The following is a 24,286-nucleotide window of genomic DNA, read 5'->3' on the forward strand; positions in this document are numbered from 1 at the left end:
TTCTTACATGGATTTCTAACACCAAGACTAGTGTTCTTCTTACTGCACCCTTTTATTTATTTGTAATCAACTAGTGGTGCCAAAGCAGAATGGAAAATCCTACTCCTACATACCAAATGTAATCTCTTGCATTGTAAATCTGCAAATTTTTGTCCTATCTTGAACATCAAAACATAGTATATGCCTATATTTTTCCAAAGAAGCTTAAAACAATAGAATGATCAGATCCTTTAAACAAAATTTCAACCAAAGTCCTTTCAGATTCTGTTTATCTTAGGTACTCAAGAATTTACTATGGCTAATGAAAATTTGCCCTCAGCTTCAAACTCTGTATACTTCCCACCCAAATTCTTCAGCAATATGACACTCAGTGAAAGTCAGTAATGGGTGAGATACACTTAAATGAATTCCCAAGGATAGAAACATTGGAGTGGAATGTGTGATGTTTTTGAAACTGGATGACATCTCTGATTATAGGTATGGCCCTCATTCTGTGCCAGGCAATGTCTAAGTACCTTACATATGTCACTCAACACCCTCTAAGGAAGGTATCGTCAGTATTCCCACTTCCAAATAAGGAATCTTGGGCATAAAGAGGTTACACAACTTGCCTCCAATGGTCAGTAGAGAGCAGAGCCAGGATTTGTCCCTAGAAGTCTGGCCACAAGAGTCTGCCTCTCCTAAATGGAATGTAAAGTATTACCTGATTTCATGAAACACACCACAGACATTTTATTGACCTGTATTATACCTTGCTAAATATGGTCACAAATAGTAAATTTGGCCATCATGCTCTATATACATAATATAAAAACCAAACTTGAGGCCAACTTCAGCCTAATATAGAAATGAGGCATAAGTCAAAATTTAATGGTCTCCACTTCCATAAATCTTCACACCGATTTCCTCCACTTTTTTCAGCTTAGAGGCAGGTCATAAACATGTGCTCACCATTTGCTGGCAACTGCTTGATACCCAAGACTCGCCTGGAGTCTGTGGGGCCCCTCCACTTCTTGGGGCCAGTCAGGCAGTAGATGACTATCTGACATCTTGCAACCTGGGAATCTGCCCCCACTGGTTCTGTCTAGTTCTGCCTCCTTCTTCAAGGCATTCTGCCTTTCCCTCACCACTGAAAGTGCTAAAGGCTCATATCTTGTGTTTCTACATTGTGTCTAATACTGTGTAGTGGATGTGGGGGGTGGTTCTACATTTCCAGCCCATCCTAAATTCCCATCTTCTAAAAATGGAGCTGCCTACTTTAGAAAGTAGCTGTTTGACTTAAGTAAATTCTTAACAATTTAGGCTCTTCTCTAGGATACACATCAAAATGAGTGGTTGGAATGGGAAAAAGACAGAACAGAGTCAGGAAACTCACAGACTAGTAGGACTGAAGTGAGGCTAGAGTAGCATGATGGGTGTAAAGAGATAGGTAAACTGTAAAACGCTGTAGAGTTCATCACTGTGACTCGCTGACTAATGGCTCCTTCACTACAGTCTAGGCCAATGGTTCTCAAATGTTAGCTTGTGTCAGAATCCCTTGGACGACTTGTTAAAACAGATTTCTGGGCCTACAATTTCTGATTCAGTAGGTCTGGCTGGTGTCTGATAATTTGCATTTCTATCAAGTTTCCAGGTGATGCTGCTGCTGCTGGCCCCAGGACCAGACTTGGAGAACCACTGTTTTAGGCTGCTGGATGGGCAAAAACTCCTATCCCCAGTAAGCATACAGTAGGCACTCAGATGGAGTTGTTATTATTAGGCTCCATACTTTGATAACCCCAGTATTTTTGTTCTCTTCTGCCTCCAGATTACTCAGTGCAATTTGGCTGAGATGAATGGGAAAAAGAGATTGCATTCTTTTCCTTTTCTGTCATATGTCTCAATCTCCTGCCATTTAATACCCTTTCTTATTTAAAAGCTGCCTCACAGTTTGCAAGGAACTTTCACACACATTATTGCATTCAAATATATTTAATTTGTCATTTCTGAGCATCAAGCTAAGATTCATATTGGAGTTAAAGTGGGGAAAGGAGAGATGGGGCAGAAGAACACCTCCACCCTTTGCATTTGTAGCGCTGAGTATAGCCAAAAGTTTGTGTTTCAGACCAAGTTTCCTAGAAGGGATGGGGTCTTCCTCATTGAAGGGATGTATAGTATAACATGAATAGTATAATACGAACTGAAAAGTTAGAGCAAAAAAAGCCGTGATGATCAAGCATCCCTACTGAGCCCCCTCCCTACCAAATAAAACGAGTGGGTGGGGGATTTCCGAGAGTGCCTCTACCGGGAGGGTCCCTCCGGCATCTTTAATACCGGTCCCGGGGGGCCCGCCGCCCCCGGGGGGCCCGCCGCCCCCGCCTCGACTCGGCAGCCGCTCTCCGCGGCGCAAACGCGCAGCAGTCCAGTCCTCCAGCTCTCTCCCGGGGGCTCACGCGGCGCAACCAACCCTACAACGTGGCCGCGCGACGCCCCCTCGGCCCTCTGGGCTTCCCATTGGCCCACTGCCCTTGTCACTCCCTCCTTGCCTCGCCTTCCCCTTACCCGCATGGTAGGTTGCGCTTTGCCGCTGGCTGGGGCCGCGGCGGCGGCTTTGCAGCAGGCGGCGCGCGGGTGGGGAGCCGGGCGCGGGGATCCGGGCGCGGGCGCGGGCGCGGGCGGGGAGCTGGGCGCCGGGCTCGCCGCGGACTGTGCCACCGGCCCATGCGGGGCGGGGGCCACGGGCAGGGCCGGGGGCCGCAGCCGGCGCTTAGGGCGGCCGCCGAGGACCTGCCCGGCCGGCTGCCCCCTGCCCTGCCTCGCCCAGAGCCCGGGCAACCCGGAGGGATGCGCTGTGCCGCCCAGCTCCCCCGCGCTGCCCATGCCCTGAAGCAGAAAGTTCGGGGGCCAGGGACCGTCCTCCTCCTCCCGCTCCAATGACTGCCCAAGGACTCCTGCTGCCCAGCCGCGGCTGTGCCCTGCCTTCGCTCCCCAGGTCGTAATGAACGATTCCAAGCTGTAACCAAGGCTCCCCCTCCTCGCCCCTTCCTCCCCTTCTTTAAAAAGATTTATTTTTTAATTCAAGAAATTGTCTTCCGCCGATTCCTTTCCTCGTTAATCATTTAGATCCCGGGCCTCGTTTCTGAGTGTAAGGGGGTGCGGTCTCCCCGAGGACGGCGCGCTAGAAGGACAGAATCCCCTGGCCGACCCACATACATCATGAAGAGGTGCAAATCGGATGAGCTGCAGCAACAGCAAGGCGAGGAGGATGGAGCTGGCCTGGAAGATGCCGTTTGCCACCTGCCGGGCGCGGAACTCCGGCCTGGGGAGGCCGCGGGTGCTAACTCTGCTGGCGGGCCAACTTCGGACATGGGCGCTGCTGCCGTGGCGCCAAACCCGGGTCCCCGAAGCAAGCCTCCGGATTTAAAGGTGAGCACAGACCCTCCCCTGGCCAGCCTAGCCGGTGACTTAGCTTTTCCCGCTCCACGCAGAAGTGCTTTAACAGGATACAAGTGATGGGGAAGCCAGGCAAAGGTCAGAGAGGATGTTGGGCCAGAACCCTGGGCTGGACGTCAGGTACCATTTGTGCCTCTGTCGTTCAGCTCCATTTCAGGCCTCTGTTTATTCCTCATTATTCAGCAGACATTCTAGTGACTCACCCATCCGAGATTGTTTGAATGATGTGCGTGAAGTACTATTCGCAGACAAAGGGCTGGAGAAATCCAAGAAGCTAACTAAAAAGTTGACATCACTTTTCCTCCTGTAGGATGGTAGGAGAAGAAAATGACAGAGTGGAAGGCCAAGTAGAGTACCGTTAGTTTCCTTTGCTGTTTTAATTTCTTCCTTTTGGGACCTTCCTGGATGAAGCTCAGTTTGTCCATCTGTGAAAGGGGAGTGTGGATTTCTTGCCGTTAGGTGGAGCCAGAGTTTAAGCTAGTGCTTGAAGATCCCTGCCTGCCTGCGGAACCAACCCCCAGGGTGGAGAACTGACAGGTGGCCGATTGGTGCTTGGACTGGTTTGGGGCCTCGGTTCAAGTTGCACACATGCTGAGCCGGCAGTTAGAACCAGAAGCGGAAAGAGTCTATCACACGCAGCTGGGAGTTGTTTATTTCCTGGCCTGAGGTTGCCGGGACTATTATCGAGCTGTATTGAATATGTCTCTATATTAATTAAAACAGCAGCTGGGATAAATAATGCACCTTTGCTGGAGCTGCCACAGGGACTGCACGCTCAGGCTTCTCAAGCCAGCTCCCCACCGGCTTGAGCGACATGATGTCAGCCGGAGGAAGGAACTTAGATACCCTGGAAATTGATGCCTCAGAGAGATTTTCTCCAGAGGGGTTGCAAGGTCTTGCTAGGGGAGCAAAGAACTCTGTTATGTTAAATAAAGCCTGTATCCTATAGCAGCCACTAAGGAGCTCACCAGAATAAGCCAATGACATTCCTCATTTGGCCTGAGCGGCTCAGAGTCAGGAAGTCAGAGCGCAGGTGAGTGTGCTCTTACCTGTGTGTGTGTGTGTGTGTGTTACCTGTTTGTGTTCCTTGGGGAGGGGTGAGAAGGGGGACAGTTAACTCTTTGTGCGTACTTTAAAAAATGGTAGTAGTTATTCGAAGGTGACCTTTGGTTCTGCTGCTGCCCTTTTCAGAGGTTCGAGACTAGCCTTATATCTAAAGATGAGCTCTGCTAGCTAGGCTGTAACAGGACACTTGGCCCAGCTGTCACCCCTGAGCCCACCCTGTGTGCTCAGGTGTGGGTCCTATTTTAAATGAGATGGTAAAGGGACAGGGGTGTCTTAATGCTGATGTGGGTAGGGGCCAGCCTTCTGCTGCAGACTTCAGCTTCATTCTGGGTTGATTCAGTTGAGTCTGGCCAGAAAACCCTGATTTCTTGACCAGATGGGACCCTCGCTCTGAGTCCATGAGGGGCAGCCTTGGAAACTCCTCATGCTCCAGCTCTTATGACAGCTGTAGTAAACTGCCAGCTCCATTCATTTTCCCAGTTCAGTTCCCTTCATGAGGATAGGTGAGCTGGTTGTGGAGTGGGAGCTGCAGTGTCTGTCTCTGTAGATAAAGCTGCTTAAAGAAGCTCATTCCCCTCCACCCTATATCATACCTCTCTCTCTCTCTCTCTCTCTCTCTCTCTCTCTCTCTCTCTCTCTCTCTCTCTCTCTCTCTGGTGACACCTTCATTCTGGTTGTGGCAGATACAGCAACAACTCTATGCTGGATATTAAATACTGAACTTTCCTGAACCAGAATTAAGACCAGGTGTGACAAAAGGAGTAGTACCCCCACCTCCAAGAAAACATACCACCAAGGTGGGTCACTGCTGTGTTGACCCAGGATGGCAGCAAAATGGAGAAAACATAGCAGCTGCCTGCTCAGTGGAAGCACCGGGAGACTGGGGGGGGCTTTTCCCGTTTATCTCTGTCAGCTTTCTCACATGTTTACAGGGTAGGGACTTCAGAACAAGACATGAGCTTAGGGGCTATCCCAACTTGATTTGCTGTGTGATCTCAGGCAAATTACTTAACTTTTCTGAGCCTTTTTCTGGGGAAAGGGACTAGGAATATTGAAGTATGTCCAAACTTGTTCTCTGATGCTGGAAAAGTTGTTTTCCAGTGTTTGGCACAGTTTGCCAGTGATAGAAAAATTCAATCATTGGCTCTAGCACTGGACAGAAGCTATCACCCCTGTTTTAGATTTGATGGTTGTACCAGAAAGAAGCAAATTTAATTTTTAACACCTCCCCACCCCACATGTGTGTTTGGCCTAGGTAGGACCAGCAGTTCTGGCTTGCTTTTGTTTTCATTTTAAACTTTGGAGACAGGAACTTTTGGTCCCTTAATCCCACTTTTATTTTTATGTAACAGCTCTAGGCATTGTGATGTATTAAGTGCTTTGGGGGAAATCATCTTGACAAAACGACAAGAAAATAAGAGGCTTTGTCTGAAGTACCTCCATTGAGGTTGGTTGCCGGGAGAGGAGAGAATTTTAGTCTTTGCCAGAGATCCGAATGATGCTCTCACTAGTGGCAGCTGGAGGTGTCAGGAGCTCCTGTGGTCTCCCTCCATGGTCCTTCAGTGTTGTGGAGTACCCCAATCTACACTGTAAATTTCTGCTGCAGTAGCCTGGGATCTGTGATTATGGGGTGGGAGGGCCAGTGAAAAGAAGGAAAAACAGTTAAGCAGCAGTCTTAAAAGAGCAATCATAAAACTGTAACTGAATGGGGTGGCCAGTTAGCTCAGTTGGTTAGAGTATGGTGCTAATAACACCAAGGTTGCCGATTCGATCCCCTCATGGGCCACTGTCAGTTGTACCCTTCTTAAAAATAAACAAACAAACAAACAAACACATAAATAAAACTAACTGAAAAGTAACCTGAAAATGGACATTGCCCCATAGAAGGCTTATGCAGCTATATTGGGGGCCTTCTCAGCTACTCCTCACACTTGTCATGACCTGGGGAGATCTCATTAGACAACAGAAGCCCAATAACCTAGAGTCACACCCCCAGTTCCTCTTTAACCCCTTGAGCTCATGTCTTGATTCATGTGTCATCATTATCCAGTCCTTTACGGCTACCAGATTCCATGCTACATGGGAGGTATGCCATGCCAGGATTTCTGGTCACAGAGAGTATATTGCCTGACCAAAAGTACACTGGAATTCTCCAGCAAGAAAACTCAGCCAGCTCCAGTGAGAATGGGAGTGGGGAGGAGCTCGGGGGAAAACTATAGAAAGGAACATGGAGCACACATTCCTGTTAAAAATACAGCATGTTGTAGATATTGCTGAAACCTAGGATGAGTGGCTAAGCATAAGTCAGCTGGTTCTATTCTGATGTATTTTAGAAGCCAGAAGGCAGGGGGAGAAATCCCTGACCTCACCACCTCTCTCCCCATTTTCACCTCTCCCTACCCAACTCTGGTACAACTGGAGGAATTGAACCTTTTCTGAAAGGAAGTGTCTGGATGTGCTGGCCAGAGGCCTTCCCTGAGGTTCTCTTTCCCCTGAAAGTCCCTGCGAATAATTTCTGAGCAGTATTCCTATTTTTCCTGCAAGAAAAAGGTCAGGTTGGGACTCAAAATTACATTATTCCAGTCCTGGTTTAATGTGCTTTTTAAGCCAAGACTCACTTGGGTTCCGACTGGTGTTCTTCCATTCCCACCATATGCTGGTCTTCATGCCGGTTTAGGAAGGTCAGGAAAAGCAATTAGGAGCCAGATAGCTGAAGGAAAGTCACAACTGAATTCTATATGATTCTCCTTGCTGGCACACAGCCTTCACAGGTGCTTCAGCCTGCCCTCCCCCCCATGAATGGCCCATGTTCCTTCAGCACTCCTGTAGAAAGCCCACTGGAGAAGAGTCATGGGTCAACAGGCACTGAGCACCTTCAGTGGGAAAGGCACTGTTTTAAACTGAAATATGACATGCATATGAAAGTATCTGAAAAGATAGGTCCACTTTAAATTTTTTTGTTTTAGTTTTATTGGGGAACAGTGTGTTTCTCCAGGGCCCATCAACTCCAAGTCATTGTCCTTCAATCTAGTTGTGGAGGGCGCAGCTCAGCTCCAAGTCCAGTTGCCGTTTTCAATCTTTATCTTTAGTTGCAGGGGGCACAGCCCACCATCCCATGCGGGAATTGAACTGGCAACCTTGTTGTTAAGAGCTCCTGCTCTAACCAACTGAGCCATCTGGCTGCCCCTCTGGAAGCTCAGCGGCAGCTCGTCTTCAATCTAGTTGTGGAGGACAAAGCTCACTGGCCCATATGGGAATCGAACCAGCAACCCTGTTGTTTAGAGCTCGCACTCTAACCTACTGAGCCATCCAGCCGCCCCTGATTTACTTTTATTTTTAAGGCTTAGGGTTTTGATAAAATTTTTGAGTCTCAGTTTCTCCACTTTTTCAGTGGAGGAGAAGACAAGCTATTCATAGGAACGTGAGTAGGACGGAATATGTGTGCTCTGGGGCTCGAGGGGAGGTTCTGATGGTAGACTGCGGCTCTACGTGGCCTGGCTGCGCTGTAAGGTTCCTGGTGCTGCTTTAGGAGTGAGATGTTCAGGCTTGAAGATTCCTGCAATCTCAGGTGGGAGCTGGAACCCGGAACAGGTTTCATCAGGGGAGGCAGAATTGAGGTAGACCTAAGAACAAGGAAATGCAAAATTAGCTCTGGCAATAAGCACTGCCTTCGCCTGCAGGTGAGCTCCCAAACATGATGAAATACTTGCAAGAAAGTAATCCATTGAAGGACACCTGAGTTTAAGGGTACTTAAAGCATCATGCGATGAAATCTGAAGCATACGGGGTTAGTCAGAAAGATGTCCTGAGTGAGGTGGACATAGAGCAAGATATTAAAGAAAGGGTGGAATGTCAATGATCAAACAAGAGGAGTGGGGCTTTCTAAATGGAGGAAGAGAAATGGCAAGTGCCAGGTTCTTTTGTAGCACCAGTGTCCTTTTTGAGTGGAATGGTCATAGTTCAGTGGAGGATGGTGAGAATGCTGAGGGCCTGTTTTTATCCCTGTAGTGCGGTGGACCCTGCTCGCTGCGCCATCGGAAAGCTTTGGCCAGCACCGTATCCTGCCAACTACGCCATGTGTCGTGCGGGGGACCCTGCTCGCTGCGCCATTTGTCGTGCAGGGTCTCAGCTCCCACTCCCCGCCCAAGAACGCAGGACATGGTGAGGCCAAAAAGAAACACCCACGGAGCCATAGATAGGGGAGTCAAACCAATATATTCTCGCTGGCGGCTGGGCTGGAGACACAGGAAGCAGGATCTACATAATCTGCCTAACAGCAGTCCGCGCTTGCCAGCCACCATCTTCTTGCTAGCCCCCATTCCTTTTTGCTAGCGTAGCCACAGCAGTTATATTAGTGGCCAATGGCTTACGGGTTACAGCTGACGGCCAACTAGCCACAGCTGCTGGCCATATGATCACAGTTGATGGCCATTTACTACCCGAGCCAGCACCTTTCTATTGTGAGGCCGAGAGCCTGGAAACTGCTTTTTGGGGCTTTGTCCCCACAATCCCACTGCACCTAACGTGGAGGGTAGGAGTCCTGAGGCCCAGGATTGCCCACTCTCACCCTTCTGCCTTCAGTAATATTCAGAGCAGCCCTGTACGTGGGCTCGGGAGGAACTCGTGCCTGATGGGAAAGCATGTGGCAAAGGACGCTCTCTGTTCTTCTGCCACATACTGGGTTCTAGAAGAATTCGCAGCTGCCTAGTTCTAGTGGGAACTGTCCTGCAGACTCAGTATTCACAGAATGTCCTTTTTGTATATCTATTGTGTCTTTTTTTTCTGATTGTGTTTTAACTGCCAATCCCATTAATAAGAATCTCTCCCCAACAAGGTATTGAAACACCTGATAGGACCTGAGTTTGGGGGTGAAGTTTAAAAGTGTCGGTATCAGGCTGGGAAAAAGCTTAGCTGGCTTTTCGGTGGTGGTCTTGGAGGCCAACTCAAAACTCATCTATTTTCATCTCTTCTCTAATAAATAGCATAGACTAGGAGGGTCATTCTTAGAACGAGGCTGACTGGACAGGGTCCACCTTTATCAGCCAAACACTTAAGCCTCTCTCCATGTTAAGAATTTAGAACAAAGCAGGTATGTTTTGTGATGGTGTGAGAAAAATATTTGACTTTTCAAACCAAATGGTTAAAGGTTTTCTTATTCCAGCCAAGTTAACTGAGTGATGTCCACCCTGGAAAACAAGGCTGGCTGTAAGGACATGAGCCCTGGCTAAGCCATGTGTGGATACAGTACAGTAAACACATTTGGCTCCTGAGTCTGTGTTCGTCTTCTTCCAAGCCAGCTCAATCTTGGCAGTTACTAAGATGATAGACAGAAATGAGAGTTTAAAATGCAGCAGGAGGGGTCTGGATTATACAGAAGGGAAAGCTGCCTGACTGAGCATTTTAAATATTTGGAAAAGTAGTTGTCTAAGAATTAAATCATCTTTTAGAGATGCTTTTGTAGATTTTTGTAGACTTGGAGAGTTTCCACTCAGAAAATAAATAAGCATAATTAAGTAGCAATCGCCATGTTTGTGTTGAGGTCTCTGCCAGGTGATATTAAGGACATAAAGATATGGGTGTATACATATAGCTCCTGCCCTCTATTCACTCAGATTCTCATTGAGGATTCTGTCTATAAGCTGATAAAAAGTTGAACGACAGTTTGAGAGCACGAGAAGCCATGTTACAAGCAGTACATGATTAATTGCAGATAATGAGCTCTGGAGTTCAAAGCAGAATGTGCGCTCACTATGGACTGGGATGGTCAGAGAGGACTCCTTGGAGGGGGAGGCAGAGAGAGGGCACACCGTGCAGGTAACTTGAATCACGATATTCTTTGCTGGTGTTTGTTGAGTCTGTTCTGCCTAAAGAGCCAGTAGATGAGGTCACCTTTCCTGATTTGCATTGGCTCCAGCCAGAGTTCTGTAAGCGAGGAAAGAAATGAGGAATTAAAATAAAATTGGGATTGGGGAAATCATTTGCTCCTGGTTTGAGGTCAGCTGTTATGCAGGAGAAGAAATGATTCCAAAATTCTTTATCACTGTGTTTCTAATAGAAACCCCAAACAGGCCTGAGCAGCTGTTCACTCTTCCTTGTGGCCCTCAGTGCCAAAACTGGGGTGACAGTTCCTGTCCTGTGCTAACCCCAGGCTCCCCAACCAAGGCTTCTGCAGGGCAGTTAGACACTTCCGCAATCCACTTTGTAGCAATCTACTTTGTATCCTGAGAGTAGGACTCTGTGGGTTTTTGCAGCGATTAGCTCTCTCATGCTGGCCCTGTTTCCATAGAGACCCTATAAATAGAGGAACGTTGGCGACCTAGGCGTGCTAAGGCTCAGGCTCATGGTGACCCAGTCACCCCACTGAACCCTTACAGCCAGACCTTTGAGGGAGGGGCAAAGGGAGTTTCAAACCCAGGTGGGAGGAAGGGACATGCAGTCATCTGCCAGCTGGGATAATTAGCTGTAGGTTAGTGTGACTTTAAGATCCTTTCAGCTTTCCTGGGAGTTGTTAGGAACACAGGGACCTGTAGGAATTAGGAACGACATTGGCTATTTTTAATCAGATGGTGGCAAGGACTCTGTACCCTGAAGCGTTTTACATTTGGCCTCATGCAGCTGTGTTTGCAGATTTCAGAGCAAACTTCCTCTTTGGGGGAGCCCACACCCAGGGAGGACAACGGATGAAGCCTAGCTGTTCAGAGACCACAGCCTTGTCAGGAAGCAGCTTTCAGAAAACATCTAGTCCACCTTTTCTTCCTGAGAGGATGATGGCACCCAAAGAAGACAGAGCCCTTCCTGCCCTTACAGATAGTTTCAGGGGAGGAGACAGCAACCTTCCCTCATTTACCTCCCCATGTATGGGCACCTGACGCTGGAAGCTCTTTCTTCTGGCTCACATCTGGCCTCTGGGCAGTTCTGGGGGCAGTTCTTGCTTGTTCTTATGAATCAGGAGAGCTCTGTTTGTGTCCCACCTCTAACTCTGAAACATCTCACCTCTTTTTCCTAATACATGGCTTAATTTGGCCACCAAAATGGTTTCTAGCAGCTGGGGAAAAGCAAAAGTCAGTGTGGAAAAGCAAGTGACATTTAGTAGCTGGAACCTGTTAGTCAGAGCAGGTGGTGCTTTCTGCTGCGTTGGTGGCTAAGTTCCCTCAAGCTAGTCACCATGGTTTTCCTCATTTCCAAAACTTGTGGCTGGTTATGTGGATGTGCTGAGTTATTATTTTATTTTTTTTAACACCATGTTATGTCAAAACTCCTTAACCATCTCCTCCCTGACACCCACATGCAGAAGGAGCCCAACCCATGTCACCCTGTTTTCCTGCCTTGTACCTTATGTGGAAAACCCCGTGCATTTGAAGCACCCTCTCCCCATTATTCTTTCCTTCGTGCCTACCACAGACTTTAGCAGACTCCTCAGTGCTGTTGGGACAGAGGTCCTGCTTTCCTTCACCTTCAGAATTGCAGAATGGGGGGAGGTGGGACATGAAGGCCACTGGTGCTAAGGGTCTTGCCCAAGTCCTACATGTGACATGAGCAGATCCATCACTACAGCTCAGGGGACTGAACTCCCCCAGCCCAGGCATTTCTGTTTTGTTTTGATTCTGCCTTTGACACTGTCCTGAGACACAGGTAAATATATCTACTTTACTGTAGATATACTGTTGGAATCAGTGTGTAAGCCAGTGAAGTTCAATTAGACTAGAAGCTGGGGGTTTGTCTGTGTGACTTGGATGAGCCACTTAACTGTGCTGGCCTCAGTTTCTTCATCTGCAGAATGGAAACACTGCTACTGTATGTATTACATCCTACTTCCTGAGGGTAGGCTAGCTTTAGGCTGGAATGACTGCATAAATTGGAAAGTACTTTGAAAAATGTTGTTGTACAATATTAAAAATAAATTAACCAAGGATTGTAGGGTACAAAGGAATATGGCAAATAGTGGTGGCTGCTGTCCACAGCACCTCCACCCTTTTCCTGGGGCTGAAGGAGAGGAAATGCCTCTGGGCTCCAGGACTGCTGATAAGGTCTTTTGAAGGGAACTGTTTACCTGAGTAAATATAGAAGATTGGCCTCAGTGTTGGAGAAGCTAGTTTAGGAGTGATGGGGAGAGGAGAAAGAGAAGTGGAATAGAATGCTAGAAAGATAATTTGTAATATGTAATGTGACCATTTGGCACAAGCAGCTGGACAAATGCCAGAGCCAGCTGGCCCCATCCACAATGCCTGAAGGGAGGTCTGTATGAGCTTTGGCCTGAGGAGGAGGGGGGTATCTTGGCTCATCTCTGGTCTGGAGGCTGGGAATCTGGCACTTCCCAGTCTGTGGCAGAGTGTGTCCCCCAGTTTGCCTTGACGTCTTGGTTCTACCCAGAGTAGACTGAGGTGGTCCTGCCTCAGGCAAGCCCTGAGGTGTTGGTGACTCTTCTGGGAAAACCTGGCATGTGTAGCCTAGTGTCCTCAGGGCTTCCCCAGAATTAAATTTTTTTTGGTAAGATGTTTATTGGGGAAGGGGAACAGGACTTTATTGGGGAACAGTGTGTACTTCCAGGACTTTTTTCCAAGTCAAGTTGTTGTCCTTTCAATATTAGTTGTGGAGGGAGCTGTTCAGCTTTAAGTTGTTGTCCTTTCAGTCTTAGTTGTGGAGGGCGCAGCTCACCTCCAGGTCTAGTTGCCATTTCTATTTGCAGGGGGCGCAGCCCACCATCCCTTGCGGGAGTCGAACTGGCAACCTTGTGGTTGAGAGGATGCACTCCAACCAACTGACAGCTCAGCTCAAGGTGCCGTGTTCAATCTTAGTTTCAGGGGGCGCTGCCCACCATTTCTTGTGGGACTCGAGGAATCGAACTGGCAACCCTGTGGTTGAGAGCCCACTGGCCCATGTGGGAATCGAACCGGCAGCCTTCGGAGTTAGGAGCATGGAGCTCTAACCACCTGAGCCACCGGGCCGGCCCCCAGAATTAAATTCTTGAGAAGGAATGGTGGTAGCCTTTATTTCCTCATCTAAAATGGAAATGTTAGTGCTGTTGCTTTTGTTAGTTTCTGGGAAAATCAAGTGAGATACTGCAGGAGAAAAGCACATTGACAACTATTAACTGTTAGTTCATGGTGAGTTGTGATGATATAACTTATCTGGTCTATAAAATGGGTGATATAAGGGTCCCGCCCACTTTGAGGATTGTGGTGAGACTCAAGTGAGGTGAAATATGAAAATCCTTGACATCCAGACTTAAGTGCAGCAGTCTACACAAACAACACTGAGGTATAAAGTAAGAGGGGGGTCAACTAAGAAGATCTAAAGATGGTGTTTTCTTGGTTTCTACATGGTTTAAGTTTTCTGCTGTGTAAGTTTGTTTTTAGAAAAAAAGAAAATCCAGTTAAGTATAATTCTTTGGACTGTTTTTATAAATGATGTAGGCTGCCTCGGGCGATTAGGGGCTGTTCCTCACAGATGAAGGCTTGCTGTGGCTCATGGAGCCCCAGATGGCCGGGTTCTGAGATCCTGCTTAGGAGCACAGAGTGTGGGTTCTCCCCTGGGCCTCTAAGTGCCAGCGCTTCTCCCACTGGCTCCGAAGCTCTGCAGAGGGCTTGCCCTAACCCGATAAGTCAGCCCCCTGACAGAAGCAGCTGCCTGGTATTACATCACACGTTGTCTCTCCCTGGCTGGGTGGTCCAGCTGCCTCTCTTTGAGTTGCCCTGCCTGGGGAGCAGGTGGGCAATCTCAGCAGCAGAGTTAAAAGGGCAGACTGGGGCCATGGCCTCTTTGGTTTGTTCTAGTCTGAGGACAAAGGCACTCATTTGGACAGCTGGTTCTGATACGTATGCTCAAGAAGTAGTCACATTACTGACTACACTAAAGGTATGCCCATAGAAATGAAGTTTATTTATTACATTTACTGATTTGTTATATAGGACACAGATGAACAGCCAGATAGGGCGGGATTTGGAGGGGTCCCAAGGGCAGGTGCTTCTGTCCCAAAGGAAATGCAGTGTCCCATCCTCCTGGCGTGTGGATGTGTTCATTGACCAGGAAGCTCCAGTGAAGTTTATTTTATTGCCAACTATATCAGCAATGAGATTGGCTCCAAATAACAGAAAATTGTACTAGAGTTGTGTAGACAAAGATGTATTTATTTCATGCAGCAAAATCCCAAGATAGACGTTTACAACTGGTTTGGTAGCTCTGTAAGGCCATCAAGTTCCCAGCCCTGTCCCTTGGGGCTCTACTGTGTTTGTGTGTGTGTGCGTGTGTGTGCGCGCGCGTGTGTTTAGGCCTTCATTGTGATGCTAGTCATCTTGTGGCAAGGTGGCTGCTTCATCTCCCAGGCATTACCTCCACATTCTAGACGGGAAGAAGTAGGAAGGGCTAGGACCTTTATCACAAAAGCAAAAGTCTTCCTACAAACTCTTACCTTGCTTTTCTTTGGCCAAAACTGTGTCATGTGGCCACTCCTAGCTGCGAAGGAGTCTGATAAAGCAAGAATTTTTAGCGAGGTACATTAAGGCCATGCAGTTTACTTGTTAAGAAAGATATTGGGTGGGCATTTAGCAGTGTCTGCTATAACAGTATAGCCTGAGTGTATGACTCTGATGTTTCCAGAGAGTGTCACAATGAGGTCTCTTTGGAAATTGATGCCTGGTTGTCTAGAGAAGTCAATGTAGATTGAAGGAGGACCCAGCTTAGAAGGAGGGAGGGACTAGGAGTCAGGGGGAGAATCAGTCTGGAGAGATACAACCTTATGAGCCAAGTGCTGCCTGCGTGTGCCTTTGAGCCCCAGACTAGCCATAAGGATCTCATGACCAGTCAGTCACCCTGAACCCATGCGTAGATTGAGAGTGTCCTATGGTGGGGCGGAGCCACAGGGGTGCATTTCTTTGGAATGAAAGAAGTGGGTCTGATTGCCACCTTTCTGCAAGACATGACCTTTTAGGTGTGACCAGCCATTTATAAGGATCTTCCAGATTCAGACAACTGTAGTAGTTACACTGATTTCCCAAAAACAGACTCCTCACATCTGTCCCCACCAACTGGGCATTTGGGAGCTTTGCACTTACAGCGTTCTTCGTGTCTCCCCCTTAAGAAAATCCAGCAGCTCTCAGAGGGCTCCATGTTTGGCCACGGCCTGAAGCACCTGTTCCATAGCCGGCGCCGGTCGCGGGAGAGGGAGCACCAGGCGTCTCAGGATTCCCAGCAGCAGCAGCAGCAGCAGCAGCAGCAGCAGCAGCAGCAGCAGCAGCAGGGCGTGTCCGACCATGACTCCCCAGACGAGAAAGAGCGTTCCCCCGAAATGCACCGTGTCTCCTATGCCATGTCTCTGCATGACCTGCCTGCCCGGCCCACCGCCTTCAACCGCGTGCTGCAGCAGATCCGCTCCCGGCCCTCCATCAAGCGGGGCGCCAGCCTGCACAGCAGCAGCGGGGGCAGCAGCCGGCGCACCAAGAGCAGCTCCCTTGAGCCCCAGCGCGGCAGCCCCCACCTGCTGCGCAAGGCCCCTCAGGACAGCAGCCTGGCCGCCATCCTGCACCAGCACCAATGTCGGCCCCGCTCCTCTTCCACCACTGACACAGCCCTGCTGCTGGCCGATGGTAGCAACGTTTACCTCTTGGCCGAGGAGGCTGAGGGTATCGGGGACAAGGTGAGGTGGGGCAAGGTGAAGGCCTTCTGGGTGGGGGGCTACTCAGAGGCAAGCACCATCTGCTAGGGGGATGCTCTGGGTCTGGGTCTACTGCGGGGGCGGTGCTCTGGACCTGAGCGCCGAAGCTGAGCTGGTAGACTAAGTCAAAAGCAAGAGATAATCCCAACGGGCTAATTTCTGTTCATTTCACAATTATATTTGCTCAGGCTGTTACTAATTTTGGTTTCTTTTCCTTGAACAAGCTATGGAGAGGCAATGAGAACAGTGGTTAAGAGCACTGACTAGCACCAACCCTGGTTCTGCCACTTACCAGCTGAATCAGTCACTTAACGTCTTTGTACCTCAGTTTCCCCAATTGAAAATGGGGATAATAGTAAAGTTGCTATAGTATTAAATTGGTTCATGTATGTAAAATACTTGGAATGGAGCCTGGCACAGTATCAGTTTTAGTATTATTACCAACCAAAGAAGATAGGGGAGGAATCCAGGAAGAGTTGTTTGGTAAGAAGACAGTCCAGTTTGGTACTTCCTAAATTTCTATATTCATTCACTTATTCATGTAACAAGTACTTGTTATGTGCTTTAAGAATGAACAAGCCAGAGGTGCTGTCTTCACAGAGCTCACTGAACAGAGAGAGGAGACAGATGGGTGAGTGGATAGAATAGGGTGAGAAGGCTGGGATGGAGGCTGAGGGAGCTTCAGCAGAGAGGGGGCCAGAGTTGGAGGGGGAGTTGGCAGAGACCTTCAGGAGGAAGCCATTGAGCTGAATCTTGAAGGAGTATAATTTAGCCAGGGAAGAACTGGGGGGAGGGGCAAGTGGAGGGAGGGTGTAGCGTGTACCAAAGCAAGTAAGCTGGTGCCGGGAGCTACTGGGGGTTCACTGTGGTTGGGGTGTCAAGTACTTTGTGGGACTGACAGGGCTGAGGCTGGATCACAAAAGGACTTGCCTTGTTGAGCCTGGGGATATTGCGAAGCTATCAAAGACTGTTAGCCAGGAGGAGATCCCTCTGGGTCTCAGTGTAGACAATATGTGTAAATCGGGAAGGGGGACAGGAGTGCAGTCAAGGAAACCATTTTAGGAGCTATTGCAGGAGTCTCAGCTGCAGCAGTGAGGATGGAAAGGAGGAGACAAATTCAGGAGACATTTGGCGATTAGAATCAGTAGTACAAGGTGAGACGTGGATATGGAAGGCAAAGGAAGCGAAGGAGTAGAGGATGACTCCAGAGTTCAGGGACAGGGCACTCTCTAGTTGGGAAAACATGGAGGAAGGAGCATGTTTGGGAGGAAAGTAATGAGTTAGGTTTGGAGCTGTCCAGCTACAGAGCACCAACCGGCAGTGGGGTTCATGGGCGATGTCTGGGCGGGGGCTAGCGCCCTGGGAGTCAGCATTGAGCTTGAAGTCATGGGTATGGATGAGACCCTGGAAGGGCATGCATCAAGTGAGAAGGAGGCCAAGGACAGATCTGACGTGTAAGGGACAGAGCAGCCGCATGTGTAGGAGTAAACCTGGAGAGAGAGGACACCAAAGCAAAAGCAGAAAGAAGTTTGATGGAGGGGGAAGTACGCACCTGAGTGAAATGCGTCAAGGGTGACAGGTCAGATCAGGATTTGGAAATGTACATAGGCAGTATCAAGTGTGTTGGGGGGAGTATCACTGGTAGCCAGCAAGAAACCAGTTTTAGTGTATCGAGAAGATAGTGGAAGGGGAGGCAGCATGTGTAGCTTGTCTGGGGAGGAGAAAGGACAGCAATATTGGGTTGAGGCAGTTTGGTTTTTGTTGGTTTTTAAAAGATGGGCTGGGAGGGTTGCAGATCACGTAAGGCCTAGTAGGCCAGGAAAAGGGCTTTTGACTTAGGTTTTATACAGATAAGCGACACCTTTTAAGATCACTCTGGCTGCTGCTGCATGGAGAATAGGCTGTGAGCCAGGGCTGGAGCGTGGAGCTCAGCTAGGAAGCTGTTGGAATACGCCAGGGGTGAGATGATGGCGGTTTGCAGTAGGGTGGGAGTGGTGGAGGTGAGGGGAATTGCCTGAATTCTGAATTTGCTTCACAGATTGAGCTACTTCCATTTCTGACAACTGTGGGGCATGACAGGGAGTAGGCAAAGATGGCACACAGGGTTTTGGCCTGGCAGCTGGAAAGAAGAAATTGCCATTAACAGAGTTGGAGGGATATGGCAAATGGAACAGTTTTTTGGCAGGGGCTTTGGGGTAGAAATCGAAGCAGGTTTTGGACATGTTACATTTGAGATGGCTATTAAACATCCACGTGGAAATGCCAAGTAAGCAGTCAGATCAATGAATCTGGAGTCTTGGGGAGAGATCCAGGCTGGAGGCATACATTTGGGAGTTGTCAATGTATAGATAGATAGATTTAAAATGATGGCATTGGACTATTTGCAAGCGTAGTTTCAACTGCGAAGAAGTCTTTTCCAAGAGTGAGATCTGGGTGTATCACCAGAAGGATAATGTGGCCTTGTGGAGTGGAGACCCCGAGGGGCCCAGCAGCACGTTCATCCCAAGCACTGTGTCTGCACCAGCAGCCAGGCCCACCTCTCACAGCTAAGTCTAAAAATCAAATTAGAGCAATCCTATTAAGTGAGGTTCTGTGGTACTATAGCTGCTTTACGAGGAGGTAGGGAGGCCATGAACTTTGGAGTCTCTGCTGCCTGAGTATATGGAGCGAGTGGGCAGTGGGCACCGTGGGAAGCTGGGAAGGGTTGTAGACGTTTGCTGACTGGGAATGCAGGCGCTGAGGAGCATGGGGGCAGGCACATAAGCTGGGGAGCTCCTCCCGAGACTTTTACATGGGGCTCGTGCTTGGCCTTCACACTGCCCCCAAGATATCCAGAGGGCAGGTAGGTTTTTTTTCTTGCTGCCAATCAAGACCAGGCTAGGAGACTCTTGGGTGAGCTGATTGGGGGAGAGTTCCCTAGGTTCAGGATGGTGATGGGGTAAATGTTGTTTCTAGGACTCTTTTCTATCCTTATTTAGAACTTTCAGCTTCCCGAAGCTGTCATGTATACTGCCTGATTAATCTCAGTAACATCCCTGTGAAGGTATCAGAGCAGGTATTATGATCTCCATTTTACAGATGGATAGACTGAGACCTAGAGGAATGGAGGCTTCTTGCCTGAGGTTACCCAGCTAGTTCATGGCAGAAGGGAGACTAGATCCCATGTTTCTAGCATGTCTACAAGGTCAAACTGAGATCTGAAGTCACCAAAACCATTAGGGTCCATTTTTTGCAAGATCCATAGAAAGCAGGTTTGCCTCAGCCCAAGGAGGGTGACTTGATCTCTTGTTTGCCATTTCTCCTTCAATTACACAGCTTTCCTGACCTGGAGCTGTTCCCCCAAGGATAGGCGTGGCCCTGGGGGGTCCTGAGGAGAGGGAGTACTTCTGTGTCCCAGGAAAGGGGTCTCCCAGCCATCAGTAAACCCTGCTCTGTCAGCTGACTCCCCCAGACCCAGAGGCCATTGAGAAGCTGTGGTGGTTCCACCCTGGTCTCTGGGCATGAATAGAAGGTATTCTTCTCTCTCTAGTAAACACAGCCCCACATGCTCTCTGCAAGCTCCCTGGTGACTACTAGCATCTATTTTTAATTCATAAGCCTCCCCCACTACCCACACCCCTTGCCATTGTTTAGAATGCACCAGCTGGCTTTCGGACCAGAGAGGGCCCTGTCAGGGGTTGAGTTACCGAAACACCCTGGAGGCAGCTAAAGTTCCTCAGCTGTCCTGGAGAGGCTCACCCCACCCCCATCCTAAGAAAGCAGGGGACCTGGAGCCCTGAGGAGAGTAGGGTTGCAGCAGAGAGACAGAGAGGGGCCCACAGTCCCACAGCAGCTCAGCCTTGGTGATGTGGTCTGGTATTCGTGTGTCCCCTCCAGACCCAATTAGCTATCTTCAAGGTTGTGTCTTAAATGAGTTCCCTTTGAAACAAAAATAAGTTGTCATCTCAGCCTCGCCATTCTTTTTTGTTATTTGTGTGACACTGAGCAAGGTAATAACTACTCTGTTTTATATCTATGAAATGGAAAAAATTGTCATCATTTGTTGCTATCCTAGAGCACTGGCAGGTAGATAGAGAAGGCGGTTCTCCATTGGGGCATGGACCTAACCTCTGGGAAACCCAGGCGCTGGAGGCTGCAGCAGGAACCACTGGTCGTATATGCAGTGGCAGTGGGCTTGGGCTGCCACGTGGCTCAGCAGATGAATCCCCAGCCTCTGTTTTTCTTTTTTTTTTCTTCTTCTTCTTTTTTCTTTGCTGAGCAGTAGTTCCTAGAAAATGTGTAATCTCAGGAAAATCGAGTAACTCTTCTGTCTGTCCTGCCTTCACTCCCTGCTCCCAGACTTTTGGGGAGTCGATTAACAGGTCACAGGCTTGTATTCCCTTTCTTCCATTCCCTTCATATCTGGCTTGGTCAGTACTTCCCTCTTAGCTTGTTCAAAACTTCTCCCCAACTGTCACCACAATCCTCTTGCCCCTTCTGGACTGTGCAGGGTGCACCCAGCTAGAGGGTGTGTGGAGAGGGATAGCACAGGAGGCTGGGTTTACAGCCAGCTCTGCCGGGCTAGCCCCTGACCTTGCCCTGGTTGCCCCTTCCCCTTCTGTGCAGTGTGGTTGGTCCCCCCTGAGGACAAGGAGCAGCATGGGGCGGGAGCTCACAGAGGGCATCTGGACAGCCTTAGGAGATCAGCATGGAGGGGCTCAGTGGCAAGAGGACTTTTACTGACAGGCCAGCCTACTGACCCCTGGCTTTGAGGGCAGGCAGGGTCGGAGAGAGGACCAGGTAGGGTGGGACAAGGAGGAGAGGGTGGAGAGATGATGTCATGACTAGATGCTTCCTTGTGGCCTCATGGAGGTGTTATCACCAGGCCCCAGACGGGGAAACCAGTGGCATTCAGCTCATCACGTAAACCAGAGCAGACTTTGGACAGCCTGTCCTATGGTACACTGCTCCACCAGATTTATTGAACAACAAGATTTCTCTGTCCTGGTATAAATAAGCACCCCTGTTTACTTCAAGGGAATGGCAAGTGAGGGGCCCCCCTTAGCCCTAGGCTCGTTCCAAGAAGACAGATCTTGGCAGGCTCCAGTGGCCCTGGCTTTATGTCTGGGAGCCTGCTGGTTTAGAAGTGGGTGGGGCCAGCTCTGCTGAGAGACGTTTTCAAGTATGTCCCCGTGGTAGCTGGGGGAGGCCAGGCCATCCCTCTGTGAGCTTGTAGGCCAGGTTACATGGGAGGCCAAAGAGGCAACCACTCTAGGGTCCAGCTGGGTCCCTTGGCCTGTTCCTGCAGAGCCATGTGACGCTGCTCCTGTTCATAGTCACTCACGCACATGCTCGAGTCTGTGTCAGCCTGAGCTCACACCTAGTTCCTGGGAAGGACAGCTGCCTTCTCTGTTCCCCTCCTCCACCCTATCTCATCCCCTCTTCCCTTCTCTCTTTCTCTCTGCATGGAAAGTTTCCTTAGGCAGAACGAGAGCCAGAGGCAGCTAGTCCAGTGGCCTCAGAAGAGCCTCCAGAGGCTGTGCCCGTGATGCCAGCTGTTTGCCAGGCCGAGGCAGGGCAGCTCTGTGATTTGCCATGAACCCTTGCTTCCTGTCCCAGCAATTAAAAACCCCTATTTCTCAGGAGCCTTCAGGGCCCACCACAGCAATTTATCTCATGGAACCTGGCAAGTCAAGTAATGTATGGTATAGAGAATACAGTCAATAATATCGGAATAACTGGTGGTGGATGGTTACTACAGTTATTGTGGTGATCACTTCGTAAGGTATATAAATGTTGAATCACTATGAATCACATCTGAAACTAATATAATAGTGTATATCAACTGGACTTTAATTTTAAGAAAAGGTCTTCCTTTATCTGATTTGAATTCTGCAGTTTCAGGTGAAGGTCTTGCCTTTTAGGGGTCCTGTTGCCATCAGAAGAGGGGCCAAGAAAATGAGGACTCTTCTCCTTACCTAAAGCTCCGATGCCAGAGAACGTAAGCAGCGGCTTCCTCTTGATTTTTAGAACAGGATCGTGGACTCAGTCGGTTGCCTGAGCAGGCAACTGGTCTCCGGAGTTAGCCTTTATTTATCTTTTCCCTACTGATACCATGACTTTCTTTCTAGATAGAAAGTTCCCAGCGCTCTCCAGATTAGCTCTGGCTTCTGAGAGGACAGAATTCCGCAGGGTATAGGGGGCAAAGTTAGATAACATCCACATTACCTAGCTGAGACCTGATGTCAGGCATCCTCAGCTGGCTTGTCTCTGAGCTCAGGCCCAAGCACTGTGGGACAGCCTGTGGCTCTCTGTAGCCCCGGGGCTGAGATGGTGCAGCCCAGACACAGGCAGAGACGCCAGTCAGGTCCCCAGCCTCCTCCCGCAGGTCACAGACTCAGTCTTGGCCTCGGCTCCCTCTGACACGCATGCCCAGCGCTGCCCAAGAGGAAGGTGTGCTCGAGGTTCGGGTATCAGTCCCCATGCCAGAGCCGATAACAGTCAGCAGCAAGAGGAGCTCTGTCATCTGGTTCCAGACGGCAAGGAGCCGGCGCTGGTGATGTGGGCATGGGTCATGGGAGCTGGCCAGGTCTCTCCAGCCACTGGGCACATTCCTCCCTGGATCCAGCACATCCCAGAGATGCGAAATGTGACCCTGGTCCCCTCTGGTGCCAGATGAGGCAATGGAAATACAGTATCATTAACCTGATCCCTGCTTCTGCCTCTTCTTTCTTTTCATAGGCACAGTTTGGGCTTTCTTTGTTTATACCCCTTGGGGCAGAGGACTCTGAGATAGAAGCGGTGATGAGCACCCTCTTTCATTCCTTTTAGGCTCCTAGGGAACCAAGGGCTCCCCTGCCCTGCAGTGGGGGGCTGGAGGCAATGAGTGAAGTTTCTGGGAATAGTAGCCTTCTCTGACGCCCCTTCTCTCTCCAGTGACAGGTGCTGGGGTATTACAAGCAGCTTGTCTGACTGCTCTTGGCACCCCGGCCCCTGTTCCCACCCCCAGAGGCTGGCTCAGGTGCCCCCGCTCCTTAGTCCTTTTTGACTTTCACCCAAGTCTGCATTTGGGGAGTTCTCACTCTTCCACCTCTCCAGATACCCCACCACTGGGACCCCAGCGCTGGGCCAGTATCCATAACTCGTAAATAATTCAGCACACAGAAGCTGACTGAGATCCACAGTGATACTGTCACCAGGAGGCCTCCTTGGGGTTGCTGGAAAGGCGAACCCTGCCCTGGAAAGACAAGTGCTCTGTAATATTAACTTCATTATATAAGGTTTCTTCCCTGCCTGAGAAAGCAGCTTCACACCCAAATATTATCTGGGTCTCATGACTCCTCAGGGGCTCGTGGGCATGCCCTGAGGACATGCCGGTCGTTCCATTGACATGTCCCTTTGAGCCTTCCTGGCATTGCCACTCTGTTGAGCGGCATGCTGCAGTTTGCTGAGTGCTTTCACCTACATTTCTTGTTTGATCACATCAGCTCATGGTAAGCTCTGAGCCCTTGAGGCAGCAGGGCACCTAGAGTTCTGTGCTTCAATCCTCTGCTTTTAGAAAGGAATCCTACATTATTCTTGGCAAATAGGATAGGGTGGAGGTGCTCTGTTTCCTAAAAATTGCCTGAAAAGGAGATACATCTTTTCCTCTGGAAAAGCTTTTCCTGGACCTGTACCCAGCGTGCTCTCCCCCAGGAAAATAGAGTGGCTATGAAGGCATGGCATTCTCCCTCTTTTCTAAACCCACCTGGCACCAGTTTTGATTTTCTTCAGTGACGTAGGTGAATGACACTCTCCACTGCCCAGCATGTGGCTCATGACTGTGCCTGAGGAGGACTCCCTAAGTAGAAGGATCTCTGGCATTAGACAGGCAAAAGACCACTGGGTGGTCAAGATGGCCGCCTCCCTCCCTGAAAGCAGCGGAAAGGTGGCATGGTGTGTGCATGTGATGTTTCCCTATGGCTTTCTCTGTTGTGGCCTTTCTGCCTGCTTCTCCAGCCCCTTTGGCAGGGCCTGTCCCTGTGCCCCTAGGAAACATTCCCACCTTGGTTCCTCTAATTCATCCTGAAGCATGTGACCCTTCTTCCTGCATTTCCTCAGGGGTGGCAGGCCCCTCGGTAACATGTGTTTCGAAGAAATGTACCTTCTGACTGGGTCTAA

General features: G+C 49.4%; 1 protein-coding gene across 3 annotated transcripts in view; it reads left to right on the plus strand.

Annotated features, from left to right (window-relative positions):
* Nucleotides 1-2,629: 2,629 nt before the first annotated feature.
* Nucleotides 2,630-24,286, plus strand: part of TMCC2 (transmembrane and coiled-coil domain family 2) — a 35,631-nt gene continuing 13,974 nt past the window's right edge. The window contains exons 1-3 of one of the 3 annotated variants that reach the window (XM_081025324.1): nt 2,630-2,971; nt 3,103-3,405; nt 15,575-16,129. In XM_081025324.1, coding sequence (XP_080881450.1) covers nt 3,196-3,405; nt 15,575-16,129 — 765 coding nt within the window. In that variant the 5' untranslated portion in view covers nt 2,630-2,971; nt 3,103-3,195. Of the gene's footprint in view, nt 3,406-3,505; nt 4,466-15,574; nt 16,130-24,286 lie in introns of those variants that run through there. The other 2 variants (XM_081025323.1, XM_081025325.1) reach the window with 2 other exon arrangements.

The sequence above is a fragment of the Rhinolophus hipposideros genome (genome assembly GCF_964194185.1).
Source record: "Rhinolophus hipposideros genome assembly, chromosome: 19".
Lineage (NCBI taxonomy): Eukaryota > Metazoa > Chordata > Mammalia > Chiroptera > Rhinolophidae > Rhinolophus > Rhinolophus hipposideros.